At 35.5% G+C, this 26,783-nt stretch overlaps 1 protein-coding gene across 3 annotated transcripts; it reads right to left on the bottom strand.

Moving 5' to 3' along the window:
* Positions 1–1,769: 1,769 nt before the first annotated feature.
* scml2 (Scm polycomb group protein like 2) lies at positions 1,770–25,696 on the bottom strand. Of its 3 annotated transcripts, none has more exons than XM_082155558.1 (15): positions 25,564–25,696; positions 22,159–22,237; positions 21,966–22,031; positions 21,790–21,860; positions 20,698–20,932; positions 19,963–20,051; positions 19,516–19,759; positions 10,186–10,484; positions 9,239–9,350; positions 8,755–8,958; positions 7,682–7,858; positions 6,805–6,930; positions 5,166–5,408; positions 3,397–3,560; positions 1,770–3,279 (listed from the first exon to the last, which is right to left on the bottom strand). In XM_082155558.1, exons 2-15 carry the CDS (start codon positions 22,178–22,180, stop codon positions 3,157–3,159), a joined length of 2,175 nt encoding a protein of 724 aa, XP_082011684.1. In that variant the 5' UTR covers positions 22,181–22,237; positions 25,564–25,696; the 3' UTR covers positions 1,770–3,156. The 3 variants fall into 3 exon arrangements, with proteins under 3 accessions (XP_082011684.1, XP_082011685.1, XP_082011686.1); XM_082155559.1 differs by having other exon boundaries at positions 5,175–5,408; XM_082155560.1 differs by lacking the exons at positions 21,966–22,031; positions 22,159–22,237; positions 25,564–25,696 and having other exon boundaries at positions 20,698–20,927; positions 21,790–21,806.
* Between the last annotated feature and the right edge of the window lie 1,087 nt (positions 25,697–26,783).

Genomic DNA, 26,783 nt, shown 5'->3' with positions numbered 1-26,783 from the left:
TATCCATGTATTTGGATATGAAGTAAACATTTAGTTGCACAACAGTTAACTTGTGGAGGCCAGATAAAAAGTCATCCATTTCAATGCAAGAAATAAAGAGAAAAATGAATGGATATATATTTAAGTATTTATTTATTTATTTAACCTGAAAGTAAACCAAATACTAAGACATTTAGAAATGCATGTATTTTCCACTTCAGCATTTCACTTAAATTGTTATGCTTATTTATGAAGACATTTTTACTAGCGGTTTTAGACTTTTTGGGCCTTGCTGTTCATATCTGGCTAACGTAACTTCTCACTAGATTAAATTAATCTGGTTTGAGAAGACTTTTGCCTCTGTGCCTTCTCTGAGCGACTATCATTGAAAATGGAAGAATTTCTCTTCTTTTACTATATGTGATTCCACAATAGCATTACATCCCACTGCAGATCTTTACAGAATTGTCAAAGCACAAACTTTTCATGATGGTTTGAAAGGCCTGTCTTCTCTCATCAGATTTGTTCTTTGCAATTTAACCCAAAGCAGCTCTTACATCTGCTCAATATTATTCATTTATATGATTGCTAACCAAGATCTTATGTGGATTCAATTTCCCCAAACATATTGACTGCCCAGGACAGGACCATCCTAAATGCATACCATCAAAACAAAGTGAAACCAAAATTATAAAAACAATTTTTTAAAGATTATAAAAGAATATTCTGTTTAGTATAATTATTAGATTGAATGTTGTATCTCATTCTCATTGTATTTCATGTTAACTTACCATATAGACTAGAATGAAAATATCCCATACAGACCAAAAATATTTCTTTATCAGGAAATTCAAATGCAATCTGAGCTATCATCAGCTTGATATATGTATTACATTAATGCTGCAGTGGTAAGTGGCCAAATGGTTTGGGGATGTTGCCTATTTTATATGTGTGAATATTTGTGTTCTCCAGAGACAAATGCACCGCAGGCTACTCAGCCACTAAAAAATTGCAATTTTCTCGTAAATAGTAACATATGGGCCTATTACCCCGGGTTTAACCTCTTCTGCTGGAGACAGCATTCGAGGAGAGGGAATGATTGCATGGAAACTGTATATTGTCCACAAAATGGAAAATGGGAAGTTGAATCAACGTAACGTATCAGAGTTACAGTTGCACAGAATTTGTTGCACACACACTTGTTATAAACCTTATGGTTCAAAATAGCTTTCTGTAATTCACAGAGGTGACTTTAAAGGGATAGTTCAGACAGAAATGAAAATGTACTCGCCCTCAACTTAGTAAATAATACTTGAAGAGTAAATGACAAAATTTTTGCTTTTGGGTGAACTACACCAAAATGCTCTTGAAGCTTTTAACATTCGATTGCTTCTGTGAGTGATTGTTTTATATTGTTATAATACATTTGTTCCCTGAAACTCAAACTCATGTTTATAGTATGTTTTTGTCTGTATGTAAAATGACCACCAGTAAGATGGCTGTGTGAAATGTTTATGCTCAAAGTATTTGCTTTTTTATTATGGATTAACTGTCTTAATCTAAACTTAAATGTCAAATCTAAAGGATTCATGATGAACTCGCTCATTATATATATATATATATATATATATATATATATATATATATATATATATATATATATATATATATATATATATATATTTAACATTTTGAGCAAAACAAAAAAAAGTTACAGACTGCAGCTTTAAGCAAAGCATACCATATTTGACGTGCAAATGCCTTTCCACTGAAAATACGGTGCAAATGACAACTTTATAAATGCAATTATTTATTCAAATGGTAGAAAAGTGTTCAAATAAGTAAATACAAAATATTTCAACCTGAGTATAAGAGCAAAGTAAATACAGTGTATCTAAAAAGGAGCTAAAAATGTATGTATATAATATCAAAACAAAAAGGCTCCATCCCCCAAAGTCACAAAATCCATTATATAAACAGACAAAATGCGCTCAAAAGCAACAGTTTCTACCTATTAAATAAAAAAAATGCACTAAATGATAGAATACTGAACTAAATACACATTTGTATGATGTACACAAACAGAGCCACATACGTTTCTGGAATTGCTGCATGCTCCGTACATCATTCTCCATGTTGATAAACCTCTTAATTTCAGGACCATGTGACATTATGTCCACCTTCATGGGTGTCACACGAAGTGCTGGTGTGGACATTAATATAGTCAGTTTTGTAAGAGGGAAAAAAAAACAAAATATCATAACAAAATATGAATAAATGAAAATGTATTGTACAAGTGTCCTGAGTAATTAATTGTCTTGAGTTAAAGAGCAATAGTAGACATCTTCAGTAACAGTCAGAACTAAAAGTTTGTGCTTTAAAAATTGGTGCCTTTTTATAGACCGTAGCAAAACCATTTTTGGTTTTTATCACTTAAAAAAAATCTTTTTTATTTTTTTTTCTGTTACTTTATGAAACAGTAGAACATGTTGAAATGTAATTCAATGTGTAATCCAATTCCAATGTCAAAGAAAAAAAAGAAAAAATAATGAAAATATGTCCAATCAAATAAACACTACGCCAAATAGTGAACAATGAAATTTGATTCACTGGCACCGAAACCCTTCATATTCAATGCCCAAAGCATAAAGTCAAATACATCTTCAACAGACGTAAACAGTAAAATACAGTGGAAAGTGAACATTTGTATGTGCGTGTAGCCGGTACCGGACACAACACAGGAACACCGTGAAATCCTTTGGGATTCAGCTTTCTCCACCATTGTCTGTAAACGCAGAGCATCATATCACTGAGGTACTGAGATCTGTAGCTGCAATTCTACACTGAATTTGTTTCTAGATGAGAGCCATTGTGAACATCCTTGGTTGCACACAAAGTTAGGCAGTTTTGAAAAGTCAATCTGGTGGTTCATTTTTGCCACAAAAAAAGGAAATACTTGGCAGGTCAGTTTTTTCCCCCAATGTTTGAACCAGTGGGAATGAGTACAGGTGAAGTAGGTCAGCATGTTGGACCTTTGACCATCCATGTCACGGGTAATAAATATCCATGAATCTTGACTGAAGTCTCTGGTGTCAACTCTGAAATTGAGTGGACCTGCGTTTTCCTCCGTTGCCCTCTAGTGGATCCTCTGTGATTTTGCTCAGAAGGTTCCAACCACTATTTCACCAGTTTGAGTCTCTCAATGTGATGGCAAAGTTTGAGAGCAGGACCCAGTTTCAGCCCCATGTACTTCATGATCATGTCACTCCGTAAAAGCATCAAGGCCTTGCCATCAATCTCCTGTGGAAAACAATCAATCCATTATAACATGTACTATATAATATAAAACATATAAACCTTTTTAACTTGAAAGTAGAACAAAAACATATGAAAGAAGTCAAGAAAATCATATCTTACATGTTTCCTGAAGAGCTCTGCATGTGGGCCCAGCGCCTGTGGATCGGCGTCGCGCACAAATTGCATCACTTCCTCTATACTCCATGATGACGGACACTTATTGGACGTTCTGGAGGAATCCTTCTCTGCTGCTTGATGATCAGGACCAGTGGTTGAGCTAGCAGCTAGCAAATATATATAATATATAAATAAATAATAAATATGGCAACTACAAAAAGGTTTTACTTGCACATATGGATTTTTTTTAAATATATATAATCGCCACTAGGGGCACCAAAAAACATTCGAATGACAAAATGGGTAACGCTTTATTATAAGGGTACATGAATAATCATGTGTTAATATCTGAATTAATACTTCAACATGAACTAATGATGTTTATAAAAAAACTGCATAATGTTATATTATGACAATATTATTCACATATAGAAGAAATAATAAGAATAGTATGATAGTTTCAAATATAGCCCACGACTGAAAATGTCATGTTAGAGGTCAAAAGAACCCAAAAATTGACCAACACGTATTTTTTAGAAACTGAACATTATGCTTCCTTGAATGAGTGCTGGTCTAGAATCAGTGCCTTCCTGACGTTCCTGCTCTCAGACGCTTTAATATGGAAAATAAAACTGAACCCCAAACGTCGCTCCTACTCTGAGATGCAATTTAAATAAATATGGCCCCCCGAGCCGCTAACAGGCTTTAATCCATATCAAAGCCTATTGTGCCATTTGACATTTGATTAGAGAAAATACATCTGGTCCTCACACAAGCACTCTGTGCGGAACTGATATGGGAGTTTATCCCACGATAGAAATAGATCCAAGTCTCCGAAGAGCAGCGGTGATCGCGTAAGCCAAGCTGCCAGTCTGAAAGCATTCTGAGGGAGTTGAACAATGAAACGGTTCTGCTTTTAGAGCTCAAACACAAGACTAATGCCAACAAGCACAGACACCAACAGCTCAAAACCCCTAAAGACTTTCAATCATTCAACTCAACTCAAATTTATGATTAATAAGTCATCAAAAACATGCAAGCGTATATACAGATCAGTTGTTTAAAGTGTCATGACATTTCTAACTGCATGAAATAATCGGTTAATATAAATGTATAAATATAAAATTGCAGTTGTCAAATGATTTATCTGTGCACATCATTATAATTTTAGTTCATGTAATTATTTTTCAAAATAGCTTCCTCTCCTTCTTGCAAGACATCTCTTCTCTGATGATGCGTTTACTGGCATGAGGGCGGGACAAGCTGTCAATCACATGAGATCAACCATCCAATCAATGCCTGATGGGTAAAATCAAGTCCCGCTCTACATTTTTCCTTTTTCGAGAAGTCACTGACTCGTTTCACTCACATACAGGGAATGAAAGACTATCATAACTTCCGTTTCATGCCAACTTTAATATTATAAATGAAAGTTATTACAAAGTGTTACCTATAGATCTGAGTGCACTAGGTCTATTTAAAATAAATAAACAAGTCTTTAACAACTATCATTAATAAATCATCAAAAAACAAAATGCTTATATACAGATCAGTAGTTTCTGGCATTAATAACTGTGCATAATGATCTGTTTAGAATGATACTTTAAAAAATATATATATTATGAAACAGTGAGTACAAAGTGTTACCTATAAATCTGAGAGCACTAGGGCTGTTTAAAATAAATAAGCATGAACAAGTCTGGTCATTTACAAGCAATCTTACATGTTATTAATAGTGTGTGTGTGAAGGTGTTTAAACAAAGCGTTCTTACATAGCCTACCTTCCACTCGTCTGTGTGTGCGTGCGGGCCCCAGCTCCGAGGGGTTGGAGGAGAGTCTGCGGAGGGGTGGGGGGTGAGAGGGGTAGTGCGGGCTGCTTCCGGCCGGGGGGTGATACTCAGACGGGCTGCGTAGGGCAGGGGGCCGGGGGGCCACAGAGTTGGAGGCCGAGTCCATTGACTCTTCTGAGAACTGCTGGTCTGTAGTGGCACCATTTTCAGCATGGGCAATGGTTTCTGTTCAAAGAAGAGTGAAAAGTTTTCATTAATACCTAAGGTCATTATTTGGTAATATATGGTTTGAAATGAATACATGTATACACTACTGTTCAAAAGTTTGGGGTCGTTAATACAAAAATATATATATAATTAAACGACTCTTATGACCAATATAGCTGCATTTATTTGATTAAACAGTTTAAATATTGTTAGAAAATACTTTCAGCATCATTACTCTAGTCTTCAGTATCACATAATCCTTCAGAAATCATTCTAATATGCTAATTTGGTGTTCAAGAAACATTTCTTTTTATGATCAAATATTGAAAAGAGTCAGAACCCGTAAAGCAAGTTTTTCAGGATTCTTTGATGAATAGAAAATTCAAAAGAACTACATTTATTTGAAATAGAAACACATTGTAATAAATGTAAAAGGCTCAATTTAATGCATCCTTGCTAAATTCAATTATTAATATCTTTCAAAACAAAACAAAATCTTACTGACCCCCCAAACCCCAAAATACACAAGGGTAGTTTTCTACAAAGGTTTGAACAATGAATTTGTTTCTCATGATTTTTTACATAATTTAATGGATGAATACCATTTAAAAAGCATCTCAGGATGTACTTAATGAAGCTGTGGCTACTTATCACTGCTTTCATAAAGCTGAAATATAAAAATTTTGGTCACTACATAAATCCTATACTCCCATTTCATAGTTTTTCTGACATTACAATGTGGAAAGTAGTCATAATAAAACAATGACTAGTTGTGTCACAATTACAGGGTTATAGAAGGTTTAACTTGCAAACTCGAGACTATAAGTCTACACACCTACAGTATTTAACTAACACAAACTCACCAAAATAAATGTAGAACAGGATTCCTGTGTTCTGCATGAATAGAAATCTGACGCAACAAGTAGCAACACGTCTCAGAGTTTAATTGTCCTCTAACACACATATGCGAACACTACTAGCAATTTTATTAAAAAAAATAACTTTATCTTCAATTTGTGGCAATGAGCTTTATCTATGAGACATTTAATGAGAGGAGAACACACAACATCCACGTCTGGCAAATTATAAATCACCCACAGCAATAAAAATAACCCAAACTGGCAGGTTATTCTCACCCTAATGAAACTCAGCCACTTAATTAGTTACAATGTAGACGATTTAATTAGGAGTCTGTCTGCATTATTAATTGTTTTATTTTGTGCGGTTAATAAGAAAATGAACAGAGGCGCCTAACTCCACCTAAAGAAAACCCCATCCTCCATTCACTTTAAATTCGACCAATCAGAACTGGCCAGGACCTGCTGCAGCTAGTGTGGCATAAACACTCAATCGGTATCATTCACTCACAGATACGACCAAGCAAAAACACTCAGAACAGCTGAACGGGTCGTACCGTCTGAGGGCAGAGCTTCTGTTCTCTGTAGTTTCGGTGACAGGGCAGCGGTGTAGGCAGCTGAATCTCGGTTGAAACGTCTGGTACCTCGCGCTACGGACAAAGCTTCTGATGTCTCCTCTTTCACTGCAACAGAGGAAGAGTGCAGATATAGATCAATTCTGGAAGTCCACAGGATTTAAAAATCACAAGCTAGATTTAGTCAAATAAATACATAAAAAAAAGCCCCTATTATGCTTTTTTGAATATCTTTTATGCAATGTGTAATAGAGCTGTTTGTGAGTGTATAAGGTCTGCAAAGTTTCAAAGATCAAAGTGCACAGAAAATAAAGTTGTCTCCTAAAAGAAAGAATCGAATTTGCATAATGCCAGCCTATGGTCTTCACTGTCTGCCCACGAACAACGTCTACATTGACCCGGTCCTGAGGCCTCAGAGTTTGGTTCGTGGAGTCGAGACGTTGAGAAGACACTGCTTTCTATGCTGCGAATATACTTTGCATGCACTTCCAAAGGATGAGGACTCGCTCTGGAATTGATACGGCAAAACCAATGCCATTGTTACAAATTCAAATATGGTAATGAATGTTTGGTTTCTAACACATGCTGTAAGCGGTAGACCAATCACAACAGACTGGACCACTTGACCAATCAGAGCAGAGGAAGCTCTCGGAAAGGAGGGGTTAAGAGACTGAATCCTTAATTGAGATTAAGTGTTTTTTGACCTTGGATGCATGTAAACCTATTGTAGGAGTCCTCCAAAACAAAATTAGGAATGTTTAAAACAGCATAATAGGGACACTAAGTTTTTCATTTAAAATAATTTGTAATTCAATTTCTGCATAGTTTTAGTTCAGATAACAATAACACGCACACATACCTGATTTGCTCCTTTCATACGGTGTGTGTGTGTTAGTGGTTAGTGGACTGAACGGCTGGCTGCTGAACAAGTTATCACACTGCAGATGGTGACACAGAGTTTCCAGAAAGCGCAGAACGAACGAAGCACTGGAGGCAGTGGGGAGCTTGACGTAGTGGATTCCTCCTTCAGAGCGAACTGAATCAAAGTAGATATGGTGCAAAATTAAAAAAACACTGTATAACTCTTAAACATGTCACAAAGAAGAATGCATGTTGAATTTAGTTTGCTTCTCATGAATACATCACTTATGCTATAAAAAAAAACTAAATCTAGTCCCAACCCTCCAAATGCTGTTTGCTTGTGTGTGTGTGTGTGGGGGGGGGGGTGATCTGGCTAAATGGGTGCCGATTAAGGGGCCATGGCGTCGCAGCAGATGGCTCTACAGTCCTAGCGTGGGCCCCACCCCCTGCACACACACATAGACACGCATACACATACACACTTCCCCTGGGGACACCCAAATCAAATGATCCAAACCAGGTTACACACAGATGTCATCCCTTATTACTCGCAGTCTGATGACATCAGCTGTGCACATACACACAATTCTTTTTAAACATACACACACCCTTCTCTTTTCAGGTCAATCACACACCCATGCTTTAACTTTTTTCTCTTTATTGTAAAGCACACACATGTTGACAGTCTTAAAACAGCACTCAACTATACGAAATCAAACAGAGCTCAAGTCTTTCATCAATATGCCATTCAGTTCTCAAAACACATTTGATTGTGGATGACTCTTCCAGTTGGGGCACCTTTGACTCCCTCAGGTTTGTTAAAACATGCATCACATGGCATGGCCACGTCAAGTAGATTCCAGTAATATAATATGTGATGATGTGGATATATTGTGATATTTCAGAGAAAATGTTAGACTAAACCTAAACAAACCCTAGAGTTACCTAGCAATAAATTACATTTTATTTCAAAAAAGCATTTCTCTTGCTGGCAGCCAAGTTCTCCTAATCAAAGAATCCCTCTTAAATGAAACGCAGATCACACAAACTCTAAAGCAGATCCAAACTAACCTCTGATGATTTCTCCTCCATCAGACTGAGACTGCAGGAAGCCGAACAGAGCTTTGGGCTGAAACGCACAATCCACGCAGGCTTGGACCGAGTGCTGGAGAACCGTGTTCACGGGGCCCGGCCCGAAGTGATCGGGCAGTTGCAACAACAGCTTACGGTCCAGGTGCGGCCCCGAATCTCCGTGTTTATTCACGTACACACAAACTAGAAGAGGTGAGAGTGGATGGTCAGGTGAAGCGGACAACACAATGCAAAAGCATCAGAATGCCATGCCTAGTAGAAAATTAAGATGCACTTAAGATGTTAAGATAAGACTTCAACCTGATGAACCACATTTCTGTGTGAAGTGTCAGTGCTTGTTTATGAGGTTTGCTTCAAGTCAAAATATTGCTTTAGTTTTGTAAATAAATATACATGACCACAACTTGGAATTGCTTTTAGAGTACATTTTACAGTATTGAAATGCAGTAAGATAAAAGCTTACCAGTGGACAAGACTCCTGAGTCTCTTGTTGTCTGTAGACTAGACAGTCTCCCATCTGACACTGAGGAAGACAATGTGGGGCTTGAAAGTGAATGAGGAACCTTTGGTTTCCTCTGTAAAGGTGGAAGACAGAGAGCGAGAGATAAAAACAACAACCAATACACCCTCACAAAACAACCCCACTATCATCTGCCCACCTTCTAAATCTCAAAACAATGGCAGAAGGCTACAAAAGCCTTATCATGATTGTGAATCCAGCATGTTTAATGTACTGTTCATGGGGAAGGATTATAGAAGAAGTGTTAATGTTTAATTTAGATAATCGCTCATGACATACGACCCACCCTCAAATCAAACAAAAGCTGCATAATGATCAGTTACCAGGGCAATTTTTTTATTTTTTCCCTTTCTTCATTTTTTAATACCATTAAAATCCCATTATGTTGGCTACCAATGACATCAGATTCAATCGATCAATCAAAATATCTAATTTTGTGTTCCTCAGAAAAACGAAAATCATACAGGTTTGAGTGAAAGTTAGTTATTTTAGTATTTATATATTATAGCATGTGTTAATATTTTTAGTTTTCATTTGTTATGTGCTTTTTTAATATTTAAAAAATATTTTATTTACCTTTAATTTATTTTTCTTACAGTTTCGGTAATTTTAGTACTTAAAATGAAATATAAATACTAGATGATTAAAAACTTAAATGAAAATTAGAAATGCAACTTAAGTGGAAAAAAAGTTTTTTTATTTCAGCATTTATAAATTAACAGACGATTATTATATATATATAAAATTTTTAATTAACAACACTTATTAATGACATTTTTTTTGGAGTGGACTATCCCTTTAAGAATTTAACTAAATATCATCAAAATAAATAAACAATCCCCTGTTAAACCTATTAACTGACCCATCCGACCACAAAAAAGCCGTTGTACCTTGCTGCCGGGTTTGGGTCCCCTCTTCTTATATGGTTTGGGAGTGAGCAGTGAGCTCATGGGACTCTTGGCTATATTGGACTGCATTTGGCCGTTCTGTGACGTGGCGGCTGCGGCTGCTGCAGCCTCGGCGGCTTCTTTCAGCATCGCGATGGTCTGGCTCTTAGGTCTCCTCCCTCGTACCCCCTTGCGCACTGGCAGAGGGGGCAGAGGGTGCGGCAGGCGGTATGGGGACTGCATTGGGCGCCAAGAATGACTGGACCGGCCCAATGCTGGAATAGGAGTCTTCGGGAGATTGACTAAAGGTGGGGGAGAAAAAAGAAAGAAAGGTTATAATACATAATACTATACAATTACAAAAATGTTCAAATCAAATATTATGCTAATTAAAAATATGAATCTATACCTTAACTGTTAAAAAAAACTATTAATTTGATGATTACATTCCATGGTATTACAGCATTTTTTTCATGAACATGCTTTGAGTATAATGTAAAATACTATGCATTGTATATAAATATGGTTATTATACTGTACTATGGTTTATATTAAAGTAATACAATACCACAATACTGTACCATAGACCCACCATAGTACTTTTTAGTAAGAGAAAGCATTTTGAACATGGGTATGGTTTTATCCTACTAAAATCAACTGGTTATTCATCACAAGCATCATGGTTACAACAATATAGTAGAACCCACAAGATGACTATAAACCAAAGTTTTACATTAGTTTGTACATTGAGCCCTATTGCCACATGTGCAATATCCGCAAGTTAAATTAGATGATTTATACTGACATTCAACATGAAATGATAAGCTCTTACTGCAGTTTCACCAATCTGTGTCTCACAAAGCATCATCCCATTGGCTATCACAATATGCAATGAATACATAAGACAACCCTCACCCGCCCAACACAAACACAGAATAAATTATTAAATAAAATCAAATAAAAATAAGTCACTTCTTTTGCAGTTTGAATGAGGCGAGCTACAAACTTTGATATTTTCCTTTTTAATTTGACTACTTCATACTAATTTGACGAACTGCCGAATTCTCTTCCTCAGAGGCCATTTTGCATATTAGAAGCATCACATTACAGCCTTGAAAGTGGCTATTTAAATACGGGGAGCGCAAAAATTGAGTTGTCTAGAGACCCTCTTTAAGACAGAGTGAGGAGAGACAGTTTCAGCTGGCCATTGTGCCCCACAGGAGGCATGTGCTTTTCAGCACCCTATTGTTTTGTGGGCCGGGCCTCCCCCCCCCACCGGCTTTCTGGTCAAAGGCCTCTTTTCTGTGGCCAACAGGTAATCCTCATTATAGGGAGAAAGAATGACCCCCTTCTCCACCTGGATGAGTGCGTTATCGGTTATCACGTTGTGGGACAAGATGTGACGAGTATGGAAGGGCTATGGAAGGAGTTCACAGCCAGAACTGCATCTTTGCATTTTATTTCAAGTCAATTGTATCTTGCATAGAGCAACAAACAATTTTCTATGAATATTTCTGAGCAGGCAAGTTAATGTATTATTCATTTTGTAGCTGGTTCAAAATGCAGTGCCTACTTTATAGTCTCATTTAAAAGAGAACCTTATGGTTTTCATTTGAAGCACCCTACATCCTTACAAATATTGTTAAGTGTTAAAAAAGGCATTTGAATGCACTGAACAGAGACAAAATAATAATTAAAAAAAGTGATTTGCCAAGCAGATGTACAAAATGACACCGCAAAAAAAACAATAGACAGTGCTCTGAGTTATGTTCATTTTAAATTCAGCAAATGAATCCATGCGAGTTTGCTAATAAAAAATGCACTTGCCTAGCAAACCAAATAACATTAATGTCTGCAAATTCTTTTCAGTCTCCTCAAAAACCCACAATGAATATCTGCAGTTCAGCATAAACAAATTCATCAATGAAGGTGTAAAATAGCACAAGTCGACGCTTTTGAAGTGCCAAACAACATCAGAGTGAAATCCCCCAACTCATACACACCTCCTTCAGACCAATGGCACCAAATCCCCCTATTATAGCTTCTGTATGGGCCATCTCTAAGATCAGATAAACTTCTCCTATTACAGGGCGGCTGACGGGCGGTCAGCAGAAGCCGGCTTTGCTAAGTACATCTGGGAGCTTTCACAGAGTCCTACGTGCAGCTGCTCTCCTGGGCCTCGAGAGGAAAACCAAGCCGGAGCCATGCAGACGTTTAATGAGGAGACGAGAGAAAGCGTGCGAGGAATGGACAAGTGTTTTCTTTCATTCGAAGGTCGGAAAGTGTGCGATTCTCATTCAAATATCCTATGAATATAAGGCGGCACGTGAGGAATCAAGCTTATTAAGCGCACCAATGGGCATGCAAAACAGACGCAAACACTTTCAGGAGCTTGGTCACGGACAATGTAAAAACAAACTTTACCCACTAATCACCCCATGCATTTAAAAATGAAGCGAACCAGCTGATCACAAAAATGACCTCTCTATGGTCTGCTGCAGCGTGACCCAGTGACCTCCAAGCTGACTCCCAGTGCACAGACACACACCCTTCTGGGCGTCTGGTCACGGGAGAGGTTGCGACTCATGTGGAACAAAGGTGTCCGGGCAAAAGCAGTGTAATTACTCCATCTCTTCCACAATATTTACATTTCGCCCCACACCAGACCCGAACGCCCGGGCAATCTGTCTGCGGCTGACGGCGGCTACAGCTCAGCGGGAACTAGAACCACATGTTGTGGGGGAGTAACGCCGAAAAAGAGTGAGCGTGTGTGTCAGTGTGAATGGTAAAAGGGGATATAGAGTTCCCTGAGCCCCAGGCAATTTAATGAAACAATGCAATCTGTTAAAGAGCTGAAGTCAAAACAGCTACCGCGGTTCAACAAAAGCTTTAATATATTTGTGCAGCTTCTGCACAAAAAAAAAAAAATATCTAAAAAATCATCTGAGCGTTTCCTTTGTAATTCTACTAGTCCTTTCAAGTCAGCAGATTTTTTTTTTTCATTCTGCTGTAAGTTTTGGCTTATTGAATGATGCATATCTATTATGTTGCTAAAACAAACAAAAGTAAATTCAGCATAGCACAAATCACAAAACAAAAATCGACAAAAGCGTTTTAGTTCAAACTATCAATGGATCACCTTATGATTGACCAAACCTTTTTCTTGAAAGGGGTTTAAGGGCTCTTTTTGTGGCAAGCCATTTTAGCATTTAAACTTATCCATTTTATGTTACTAGTAGCCTACTTTTTTATTACTAGTAAGCAAGTTAGTCCAAGAGTGACTAGCATCTTAGTACTTAGGCTAATTCAACAGTGATATGCATCTATTCCACTGGTCACTAATAATTACTTACAGCATGCTGATACTTATTCCCTTGCTGGTATGTTGACAACTAACTATTTATTCGTTTCAACAATTCCATAGTGATCCGAGGTTCAGATAATAACTTCATTTTAGACTAGCATGTATTCCAATTGTTGCTGGTATTTATTAAGTAAGATTTTCCTGGACCATGTAGTAGCCATTCTGACTAGTCACTGCAAAAAATAAATGCAAGTTGCAAGTAGTGCATACTAGCATTCAAAGAATAAATATTAATGACTAATTGAATACTAATTACTACAGGAATAAGTAGGCTACCTAATGAATAGTTACTAGTGAATTTGAAAAATACACTAGTCATTGCTGCATTACTTGTAAAATATAAAAACTAGTAAAATAAAGATAGATACTGGTTGGTTTAACGAAATAAATATGAAAACGGCTTACCATAGTTCTTTAGCTCAATGAATGCTTTTCACAAATAGAGAAATAAAAGTGCAGTGTTAGTCCACTACAGGAGGAAGAGACTAACTGAACGCAACAGGAAAGAAACCTTTGCAAAAACACACTCGAATTAAACTCGTGTGACCTAAATGCACAAGCCACTAAAACAAAGCAACAGACATCAGAGACAAAAGCCTCGAAATACACCAGAGGAACTCACCAAAACGCCAACTTTCAACTATATCCGCGTTCTGCGCCAACGAATCCGGTGTAAATCTTTCACTTGGTTGAGAATGTCTGGTTTTAAAGCAATATAACAACCGGAGCTCGCGCTCACTTTCGCACCCGGTTTGAACAACAGCGGTAGAAGCGCATGACAAAGCCCGTGCCGGTGGAGCCCTGATCGGGCAATATCTGATTAATATGGAGGCGGGGACGAGGAGTGGAGGAGGAGTGGAGGTGGAGGAGGGGGGGGGGGGGGCGGGGTATTCATGTTATCAGCCAGTGTTGACAGTCCTCAAATGGGCGCCAAATTACATTATTATTAAAAGACAATAAAACATTTAATTAAAGAAGAGCTTATTTGTATTTTATTAAATACAAAATATCATTACATATCAATATCATTTATTTTAAGATTAAGATTTAGTCTACATTTTGATGTAACATTCATAAATAATAATTACTTTTATTATTATCATTATTATTCAAAATTTAGATTTAAGAGTTAATCTACATGTTGATTTAACATTTATAACAAATATTTTTTTAATAATAATTATTATTATTTCAAAGTAATTATTTGTAACATTCATAAATAATAATTACTTTTATTAATATCATTATTATTCAAAATTTAGATTTAAGAGTTAATCTACATGTTGATTTAACATTTATAACATTTAAACATTTAACTTGTTTTAATAATTATTATTATTATTATTTTAAAGTAATTTTTTGTAAATGTTACATAAAAATGTAGACAATGTTACTGTAAATATTATTAATAATAATATTTTATATAATAATATTTTTTCTTTAAGATTTAGACCTTTTAGACTATACATAATAAATAATTATTATAAATACTACTACTACTACTACTACTACTAAAAACTGATTTATTTTTTAACAAAAAAAAAAAAAAACACATCACTGTCAAGTTTTTCAAAATGTTATTTATATAAATCTGGCACAATAGGGTTGTTGTTAACTCTGACAAACTATCACATTTACATTCAACATCCCATACTAATCAGTCTCCTGCCATTTCAAAGGCCTCCTCCCAGGCTTTTGTGGCTGAAGGGGGTAAAAGGTTAATGAAGATCAGATTCAGAGCACCCAGTTTGAAGCTCGCTGGTCCAGAGAGGCATGAATGATGCTCCTGCTGGAAGTATTTATGTGCTTTCTTACACACCCGGCGGGTATAGTCTGGTACCCGCACCTCAATCTGGTACCAGTCGTAATCCCAAACCCCATTCAGAAGGATTATTAGATTATTACAAATACACAAACAGGCCTAATAGAGCCAAATTGGATTTGTCTGCTTTGTCTCACACATTTATTTTAAATGCATTAAGCTACATAAGTGTGCGAGATGTGTGAAAACACTAACACTTATTAAAAAAAAAAACCTCCCCTATGGTTCTCACTTTAGGTGTGAGAACAGGAGCAAAGGTGAATACATATTTAGTGCTAATAAACACCTCTAAAAATAACTTAAAATGAGCCATGAGGAAGATAATATAGGCAAAGCATGCCATCTAATCATATTGGATTATTGTTAAAGGCTCTGAAAAAAAGCATTTTATTATTATAAAAAAAAGCAGTCAAATATTTCCTAATTCATTACAAAGGAAAGAATATAATTAAAATCATAAACAATTGAAGGTATGTCAGAAATATTAAATGATTAAATTCATATTAAAAAGCCATTAAAATACAGTTTGCATTAGGCAGGCCAATTTTTTTTTTTTTTTGATGAATAATTCAAGTCAAAGAAATTCGAAAAACACCAAACTCAGTGGGGGATTTTTTATTTATTTATCAATATTGTATCAAATTCTCATCTGAGATGGGAAAAGGATAAGATGTGACAGACAATTTTTCTTTCATTTTCTCTCAAACAATGTTATAAATGCTTCCTACGTGGCATCGCCAGAGGCTGAATCTTTGAGCTCTTTCGTAATAGTACATCAAAAACATAAATTGAACTGATGACCTGCATCAAAACAAACCTAGAAGACGTTTTCTAACACAAACCAGCACACTCCAGATATTCCGACATCATCTCAGATTACAGGAAAACTGAGAACACTTTGCTCTTTAGGAGTAATTAAGTTGAAAATGTTTTAATTTAAAAAGTAAATGATTCATTTATTTGTAACTGACTGCAGTAGATCTGAACCAAAAGCTAAACCTTTGTCTTGTGTCCAAAGCTTGCCTTGTACTAAGCACTTATTACTGTTGTTCTTTGCTACATTATTAACATATGCACATCTGCGCACACACAATGTGCTCTGTGCCCGAGGTAAAACCCAGCAAGAAAAACTAGAAATACCAAAAAAATAAGCCATCCTTCAAACATCAACAGACACGTTTTTTTCTTCTTCTTTTTTTCAGTGCTCATTAGAAAGGTGGTATTCACTAATGATCAGTTAAAACTACTATGCAAGGCAAATTAAGACAAATCACACACAAAGGAAAATATGAACTCGCAGTTCATGCTTTCATTCCTCCATTCAAAACTCACTCAAATATCATCAGAATTTATTTTAACCATTTGCTTTTTCATATTTATTTGTAAAATAAACCTATTTAGCATTCATAATTACCATAAATCATAAAACCACATAATTGAAACATCATATAGCTGTTCTTTTAATTCTACATTATTTTTATCTCTCAAAAAGAACATGAAACCCTAAAACCTTCTTTTTTTTCTTTTTTTTTTGTTAAATAAAGAAAAAGTCTTTTGTTGTATAGAGTATTTTGTTGAACAAAGCTCTTTTAACTATAACTCTTCAAACTATAAAGTGCTGAGTCATGGATTGATCCAAGCATTTTCAGTAAAACTTGGGCAGTGAATTGTAATCAGTCTGTCAATAATATACAACAGTTCCAGTTCTGATGGTTGTGAGAAAATTCTAACTATTGAGTCTCAAAGACAAAATCCCTTATTTATTTCAACCAGTATTTTAATGGAGAAATTTTCTAAAATCCCTTTAAAACAAAACAATCCGATAAAATGCCATGAACTATATCAAACTCGATGTATTTACCAAAATCACTGGCTATCTCAAACAATTTCTCAATTCAGTGCATCAAGGCGTATGTGAAACAATAGCTTTTGTACAAGAACGGGGGGAAAAGGACCACAGATTCTCAATTTCTCCAGAATTGTGCAGCTCTACTTCATACTTAAAGAGCCTCGTGTCTGACTGGGATAAATGGGAAACTTCTCCCAACACCCAATATCCTTTCAGTCTGGTCGTGTCCGCTCTGGTAAAAGCAGGAAGAGAGCAGTAAACATGCCTCGAAAGTATTCAGAGGAGGAAGAACTCATAGACACGTAACTACCACCATCCATCAAAAAGTCAATTTTCATTCATTTCACATCAGTTATCCTGCCAGAGCCACACAAACTGCTCAAGCACGGGTTAAACATTTGAACAGCACCAACAGACAGTGATAAACCATCACATCCAGATTTATGACACATCAGGAAATGATATATTTATGATATAGTCCAGAAATATCAGAAATAGTGTAGTCCAGCAAAGTGTGCATGTTAAGTAAAAGTTGCTGTCAAGAAGAATAAGGTGTCTGCATGTTGCTCACAGTCACAATATATATATATATATATATGTACATATGCATATATACAGTGGTGTAGTCTAGTTTTTTGTAGTGCGTATACTCTAATAGATTTTCGACTGTTTAGTGTTAATCACCATCTAACTAAGTCAGTTAAGAGCTACCTTTAGCCTTAGATGTTATATGAATAATGGTCCCTGAAGCACAGGTTTTATCAGCTGACAATTTTCAACAAAAAAAATGTTTTTAAACATTATAGGCACAAATACAAATTTACTTTTAGAAATGGTGTTTTTGAAAAAAAAAGTGTTATTTTAAAATACATTTTACTGTGCAATTTCTTTCTAATTAATTTGAGTTAGACCGAACTTTTATTTTGGTGGGTTGTAGACATTTGAGTTTCTGTGTGTTTTAATAAACTCTGTTATTATTATTATTATTAGGCCTGAAGTATACTCTACTGTGCAATAGTAATATATTTCTGTTATAATTTCTTCAAGTTATACCGAACTTTTATTTTGACAGGTTGTCGTAAAGACATAACAGTTTCTGTGTGTATATGAAACGAATGAATGACGATAGTTTTATCAAATGAAATGGTGAAATTCTCGTCAAGTGACTCTCATAGCAGCTCTGCGATGAAATGCACATGTGTAGCTGTAGCCTACATCATTCATGTCTCAATACAGTGAAACGCTGAAAACACCACGAGCGTGAGTCACCCGTGCTTGTGTGTGTATATGTACATTCTATACAATATCGGTCAAACATTTTTGAAAGAAGTCTTTTATGCTCATCAAGCCTGCATTTATTTGATCAAAAATACAGAAAAACAGGAATACTGTGAAATTTTTTACAATTTAAAATAATGGTTGTCTATTTTAATACACTTTAAAATATAATTTATTTCTGTGATGCAAAGCTGAATTTTCAGCATCATTACTCCAGTCTTCAGTGTCACATGATCCTTCAGAAATCATTCTTATATGCTGATTTGATACTCAGTTATTATCCAGATTTGATACTCAGTTATTATCCGATGGTGGAAACAGTTGTGCTGCTTAATATGTTTTTTGTTAGTATCGTTACAGTTGTGGTGTAAACTCTGCTATTGTTTTATATTTAGATTTTTTTTTAGAACAATATCTTTATCACTATCATTATAGTTATTGTTTTTAAAATTCATAAACTGTAGCCAAAAACTATAGCATAGGCTATCTCTTATGAATTCTGAGTTCTCATCCATTTGACATCATTAATCTAGTAAAATATATTAATAAATACTACTCCTCTGTCTTTTTTTAGTAAGTATGAAATTGGTGATTGGGAAAAAGATTCCCACAAAAAACGAATTCTTACAATACAAAGAAATCTTAAAAAAAGAAGAAAACATTTTAAACAATTATTAAGTCATCAAATTAATCAATTTAACCTTGTAAAACTTGTTTTCAAATTTCAAAAACATTTCATCAGCAAGAAACTACAAAATTGTGCCAGCTGGACCAGTCAAAAAGTCACTGTTCACTTGAACTTGAAAACACTAAATATTTGATTGAGAGAAAAAGGTGGTTTCTCAAGTCTCTTGATTGATCAAGTCACAACCATAGACATCTCTATATAATATCTATGGTCACAACGACCCCAATACATCTCCCAATTCAAACAACATGAGGCAATGACGTTTCTCTAGTCTACACACTGGGGAAAAAAATAAACTGTAGTGACCCCTAGTGGTCAGAGACTGTACTCACAGCAGCTGCCAGGAGGTTGCAGACTGTGGTTGGTCAGTTGACACCAGCCCACGGGGAAGATGTCCCTGGAGTCATACAGGCACCAGTAATCGAACGCTCCTCTCCAGCCATCAAACATGATGAATATCTTGTCACCTCTCACTTCTCCGATGGTAGCGGGACAGATGAGGTAGGGATTTTTTCGGTCCACAGCCTCCAGTTTCATTCCGGGTTTGAAGTAGTTTTGAGTGGGTTTGGACGGCTCCTGAGGCGTTCACAGGAAACACGTCAATTTAATTTCAAAATACAGTACAGTATAACAAAAGCAATGTTTATGCTAAGCTCTAAATGATTTGTTACATTATTTATTCAAATTTGTGTTGTGGAACAAACTCTCCACTTTCCGTTTCTTTCACAGCTTTATTCATAGGAAGCTTGTTAACATGGTTTGCAATTTGAAGCAATTACCTTTTTAAAGGCTGAGGCTGGAGCAATGTCTGCCCCACTTAATGTTTTTAATAGGAACATGGGCCATGAAGAAGCGTTCATTCTGAATCCTGAAGATGGGTATAAACAGGCAATAGATTATGAACAGAATGGAAAAGATGGAGCATATTGCCATAAGTTTGCACGGCAAAAAGTTCACTTTCAAATCAGTATTGTGCTTTATTTAAAGAAGAAAAAAAAAACTAGTTTCTTATCAACACAGCACAATTTTGTTCTTAAACATGACATAACACTGATATAACTATCCAAAGGACCATCATATGGGATGTTTGTTTCCACAAAACTCTTTAAATTGACAGCCGTAACACTTTAGTTGAGGGTCCAATTCTCACTAGCATTCTTATTACTAGGATATTGGCTGTTTATTAGTACTTATAAAGCACATATTAATGCCTCATTCTGTATGACTGTATTCTACATCCCTTAATGCCTAAACTTAACAATCTTACCAACTATTAATAAGCAGTAATTATGAGTTTACTGAGGCAAAACTGGTAGTTAATAGTTAGATAATAGTAAGAATTGGACCCTAATCTAAAATGTGACATTGGCAGCAATTTGATCTCAAAACCAACTTATTCAGACCTAAACTTTATTTTGCTGAATCTTTACACTAATATCAACAATGTTTGATTTTTCTCCAGTGCATCTTATTTTCCTGTTTTATATCCCAGAATGCATCAGTGCAGAATTTACCCAGTGGTGGCTGCAGCATGTCGCCACTCTTCTCGCATGTGCCGATAGGTTGAATGTCAGAGGAGTCAACCAATCGCCAGAAGTCATTGGTGTTGTCACTGCCATCCAGCCTGAGCCGCAGACGCACGCCCATTGACCCCATCACCGTGGCGATGCACACCGAGGTGGAATTCCTCGGGTCACAAGCCTCCACTTTCATTCCCACTTTAAAATCATTACTGGGAGGGATTCTGGACTGGAGAGAGAGAGAGAGAGAGAGAGAGAGAGAGAGAGAGAGAGAGAAAACATTACCATGAAATGTTAATGAAATACTGTGAATAATATATGAATAATGGCATATAGGGATCCGTTAGTGTCACATGATCCTTCAGAAATCATTCTAGTATGCTGATTTGGCGTTTTGGTGTATAGTATATAGTTATAGTATATATATATATATATATATACTGTATATATATTAGTGCTATCAAATCGATTAATCGCATCTAACATAAGTTTTTGTTTATGTAATATGTCTATAAAATGGGGAATGTCTAAAATGTCTATTATTACATTTATATATACTATGTATAGCCTATATATAACCTTTTTTTTTTCTTTCAACTGGAACGCCGTCCCCCCTCGAAATTCACTCCCCACACTCCGTCCCCCCGCGTCCCCCCCCCCCCCCCCCCCCCCCCATTTCCAGCCCTGTATATATATATATATATATATTGTATATACACTGTATAGTATAATTTCTATAAAAATAACTCTTACTGGCCCTAAACTTCTGAACGGTAGTGTAAAAATATAACTTACAAACTTTATTATTGAAATGATATATTTATCATTAAAAACAACTCATTCACTTCATTCTATTTTAATTCCACTTCTTTACATTCAGATTAAATTCAAATTCTTCATTGCAGTCTCAAATGAAATTCAGAAATTGAATTGGAATTTTAAAGACACATAACTCTGGTATCAAGACTCATTAATCTTGTAAGGAGTTACATAATATCAAATATATCAGTTATAACAAATTAAACAGCAACCATCCATGGATGACCCTTTATTTAGTCAGAATAGCAGCATCATTGAGAGACTTACCTGTCTGAAACAGCTGGGGGAAGCAGGACAGGCTGAAGTCTCTCTCAAGTACATTTCCCAGCTGAACGGCTCTGATGAATGAGCGGGGGAGAGAAGTGTATCAGGAAGTTTGAGATAAAGTAAACAGTGCATGTTTTTGTTTCTTTACAGGTTAATAAAGAAAGAGAGGGATCTACCAGAGAGCTTTTGTGAAGGGAGTGAATCCTCATTATTCCTCCCCGATTTCTCCTTGTATTTTTTGTCTGCTATTAAAAAGACATAGTCAGTCACAAAACTAGAGAATTATAACAAATAAGTTACTTCATTGTGAAAAGGGACTAACAAAAAAGGTTTAATTAAAATGTCAAAATGGCACGAAGTAGTTTTGACCTTTGTGATGGGTTTTGCCCATGGTGACCTGGAGAACCACATGAAGCGGACAGAAACTGGACAGATCCTAAACAGCCAACTGAAGGAAAGAAAGAAAGAAAGAAAGAAAGAAAGAAAGAAAGAAAGAAAGAAAGAAAGAAAGAAAGAAAGAAAGAAAGAAAGAAAGAAAGAAAGAAAGAATTTATTAAAGATTTTTAATAGCAATACTAATCATGCTGACGGTCATTCCGTGTCAACTAAACCAGAGAGACCCAGCTAAAATTTTAAATTTTGTTAATATTTTTTTCTGAAGAAAGACAAACATAAATAGTAAGGAAAGCCAAAATATGAAATACCATGGATGAATATTTATTGACCAATCCACTATTTTGATGAGTGGGGTCAAAATGACAATTTTCACCTAAAATTTAAAGCCAAATTACAAGGGGAAGAAAATGACTTGAAAGACGGCAGCATCATTATTTTATTTTTATAGAGAGATTGGTAGGTCTATTATAAATTCTGTTCTTTCTGTCTTTCTTGTTCTTCTTTAATTAGGCTACAATAAGTAGGCTATGAGCTGTTTGAAAATTTGGTTTTCAACCAATGAAAGTGGGTAAAGTTCAACAGTAGAGAAATTAATACTTTTATTATTATTACTTTTAGGATGCATTAAATTGATTAAAAAAATACATGTAAGGACATTTAAAAAGACTATAATGATTTTTAATGATTGCTAAAAATATTTCTATTTCAAATAAATGCTGTTCTTTTGAACTTTCTACTCAAAAAAATCCTGAAAAAAGTATCAGTTTCCACAAAAATATTATGCAGGACAACTGTTTTTACTGAGCAGCAAATCAGCATATCAGAATGATTTCTGAAGGATCATGTGACACTGAAGACTGGACTAATGATGCTGAAAATTCAAATCAGTTTGAGTGAGATCATGTTATCTGTAAATAATAGTCTTCTCTTTTATCAGCTGGTTCAGCTTTGGCCCAGAGTTCATGAACTCTTCCCGGAAACCATATTACAGCATTACGGAAGACAGGGATTATACTTTATACTCCCTACCGGCGTCTGAGTGCAATTTATTCCACCAACATTGTACTGTGCAAAAAAAGAGAAAAGATTATCACTAAATCACAAATACCTTTAGAGAATCAAAGCACTGGACTAAGAAAAGCTTTTCTTCTATTTGACATCATAATAAGTTACTGAGCTTCTGAGGGACCCAGCGCTCTCTGATCAAAGCCTCGGCTCGCTCAGCAAGTGATAAGTCACATCTCAGTTTGGGGGAAATTGGCTGCAGCTGACGTCCCGTGCAAACTGACAGTGGGATGAAGGACTTCCCTAGTGATTCGTAATGGGACATTCAACATAGCTAAATAAAAAACAAATAAAGACTAAAACAAATCATTTTTCCATTTTAATCCCTTCAACAAACTATAAGAAATTGTTGCGATCAGAATTGACAAAAAATCTTTTTTCTTCAGGTGGAGCCAAAAAGATAAAGAAACCGAGCAAAGAAGTTCTTTTTTTTTGCAAAAATTAAATATTAACAAATATAATACTACAGCCTTCAATCTACTCTAATTTGTATAAACAATTAAGTGTTTTTTAAGTTTCAGGTTGTCTTTTATACACAAATATGAATTTAGAAGCACCATGTGGTTAATAAGGTCCAACTAAACAGTGTTGGGTTAGTTACTCTAAAAAAGTAATCAATTACTAACTACTAATTACATCTTCAACAGTGTAATTAGATACTTATAACTAGTACTTTCTAAATCCCATATCAACATCGACCAGTTGAACAGTAAAGGATAGACATGAAACTGCTCTTTTAATTCTGTCAATTAAATAATGTAAAATTGCATAAATTATTCTTGAACTGACCAAAGTATTTCAATTTTGATGTTAAATGCACTATTGCTTTATATAGAATATCCCATACAGTATTATGCAACTCAGAAGTAACTGTAATTACATTTCAGAAAAATTAAGAGTAATACGTTACTTTTCTTTTTCAAGGGAAACGTAATTAAATTAAGTAATGCTTTACTTAGTAATGCAATAATGCAATCAGGACCTTTAAAAATATAACATAGAAATGTAATGTGGGCATATTGGAATTACAAGGTATATTTTAAAGAGGTTTTTTTTTAAGAGACAAGCAATAAAACATGTATTTCTGCCTTGTTTCTTACTTTCTTATCCAGCTTCAGCAGATTGAGGAAAAACCTCCAGATGATGCTGAAACCAAAAAGTCCCAAAGAGAATCCTGAAAACAAGTCTGATTTGTGGGGAAAGAAAGATACTATCCTTTCAAAGTCACTCCAATGTTTCTGCTCCGAAACTACCAGCCACTTCTGTCTGGATAGCAGACAACCTCTCTCTCTCTCTCTCTCTCTCTCTCTCTCTCTCTGTCTATCTATCTCTCTGTCTCTCTCTCCCTCTCTCTCTCCCCCTCTTTTCCTCCTCATTCTTCTTTCTTAAGCTGTGAATCCCATTCAGAGACTCGTCATAAAGATTCCAAACCGCCGTAAAAAGGTCAATAGTCAGTGTACATTTGTGGGAGTCTGCAGCAACACATGAAAAGGATTCCAACACCTCCCATTAACAGATGATGTCTACATTTTGTGGTCTCTCTCTCTCTCTCTCTCTCTCTCTCTCTCTCTCTCGCTCTGTCTGTCTTTTCAAGGCCTTTGCACCCCCTCCAGACAGGAAGCCTTCTCTTTATTTACATTTCACAGATGAGTGAGATTAAAAAAATGTCAAGATAAATGTTTTTATGTATTCATTTCCATGTTATTTTCTGTTTTCATGCCAGAATTCATTTCCAAGCATGACACACACATATGAATGATGCATTGAAAATAACCTTTAATTTAATTAAATATTAGCATTAAGTGTGTTGAAAAACAAAACAAATTCAGCATCTGTGGATTAATTTGATAACTTTTACTGAGACAAAATAACTGACAAAAACCCTGAAACAATGAGTGTCACATAAACAGTGAACTGCCCTTCTGTCATGAGTGGAACAGATGCCAGTGTCATAAACATGCAGATTGTTAAATAATTTTATCGTTATTGCTTTTTTAAAGCAAATTGATGCATGTAATACATAACATATATATCTGTCTTACTTTTTGATGCAGTGTAAATAGCTTTTCGTATGCACTCAACACCAGTGTGCCAATTAGAGAGAGGCCGCAGAAAGCTGTTTTAGCTCAGGGAATAACAGACGCAAGAAAACACAGCGCGCGCGCACATAACATCATCCCATATGTAAACATGCATTCAGCTTCCGCATCAGTGACCATGAGATAGTAAACGAGCGAATAGATGCACAATACACTGCAGCACAATTAATTCACTATAATAGATATGAAAAATGTGCCACTGCTGTTCGCTCACCGTGTAAGGTCGGACAGTGCTGCTGTTCTGCTTTACTTTCCATTGGAACTAGGCCGCCATGTTTCGCGCATCCGCGCATGTCCAGCAGCATCTGCGCCTTATATATTTATATTTATATATATATATATCAATGGGAACATCGAAGAACTACAGATAATCTTGTATGGGTGAATCTGAGTTTCAAACTCCCAATATTCCTTTTCAAATCCACGTTTACACGCTGAATCCGGTTTGAACTGAATTCGAGTGACATTCTAAAATAGAATGGAATTTAAGTGGATGTGTGTTATCTTGCTTACAGATTAATTATTAGTGAGTTGGGAAAAAATATAGGCCTATTATGAGGAATATCATATGAAGGTGTTTAATGTTCATTGTGGTTACAAATAAACACAATTTAACTATAAAAATGTAATTTATGAGGTAGTCTACTTAATGTTAATTAAATGGGCATTCATTAGGCTATCTGGTCTAATAATAGCCTACAGCAAATGTGCATATTTTATCATCGCATATAATTATTCTTTTAAATAATTCAAATGATCTATAGCCTTTGTCTACTATAGCCTTATATTTATAACTTAAAAAAAGTTTTACTCCTGTGTGAAATGGGGTCGCATTAAATAGGCTATAAGAGCATGACTGCTGTAAATAACACTTATTAAGAAAACTTTTTATTATTATTATTTGTATTGCATGTGCTACTTTTCAGATGGTAATATTCGCTAGATGGCACCATGCGCTTTTCCTGAAGAATCACTCCATGCAGTCAGCCTGCCTGTCTCGAGTTTTCCCATATTACATTCTTCTTCTTGCTCATTTTTGCTGGAAAACCCAGCATTTTTGCATGTGATGTTTATTAAGAGTGACATATTATGCCATTCTTCTATAATTTTCTGAATAATAATAATAAATAACGTCATCTTCCTAAAATAATTGCCAACGTTGCTTTTGTCAAGAAATGACTTAGGCAATTATTTTAGTAAGGTGACGATAAAAAAAAAAAATGCATAAATAAATAGTGTAGCTACAAAACTGACCAATCGCAATTTTACAGAGCCTACATATAATTACATAGATTAGAGATGCGTCAAAAAGGAAAAACCTAAAGGCACAAGTTTAAAACATACAATGACTAGGCTACTATAACACATCATTTAGTAATGATAGATAGATAGATAGATAGATAGATAGATAGATAGATAGATAGATAGATAGAT

Source organism: Leuciscus leuciscus, assembly GCF_965113295.1.
Source record: "Leuciscus leuciscus genome assembly, chromosome: 23".
NCBI lineage: Eukaryota > Metazoa > Chordata > Actinopteri > Cypriniformes > Leuciscidae > Leuciscus > Leuciscus leuciscus.
The sequence above is the reverse complement of the archived record's forward strand: the minus strand, read 5'-3'. Positions and strand labels throughout refer to the sequence as shown.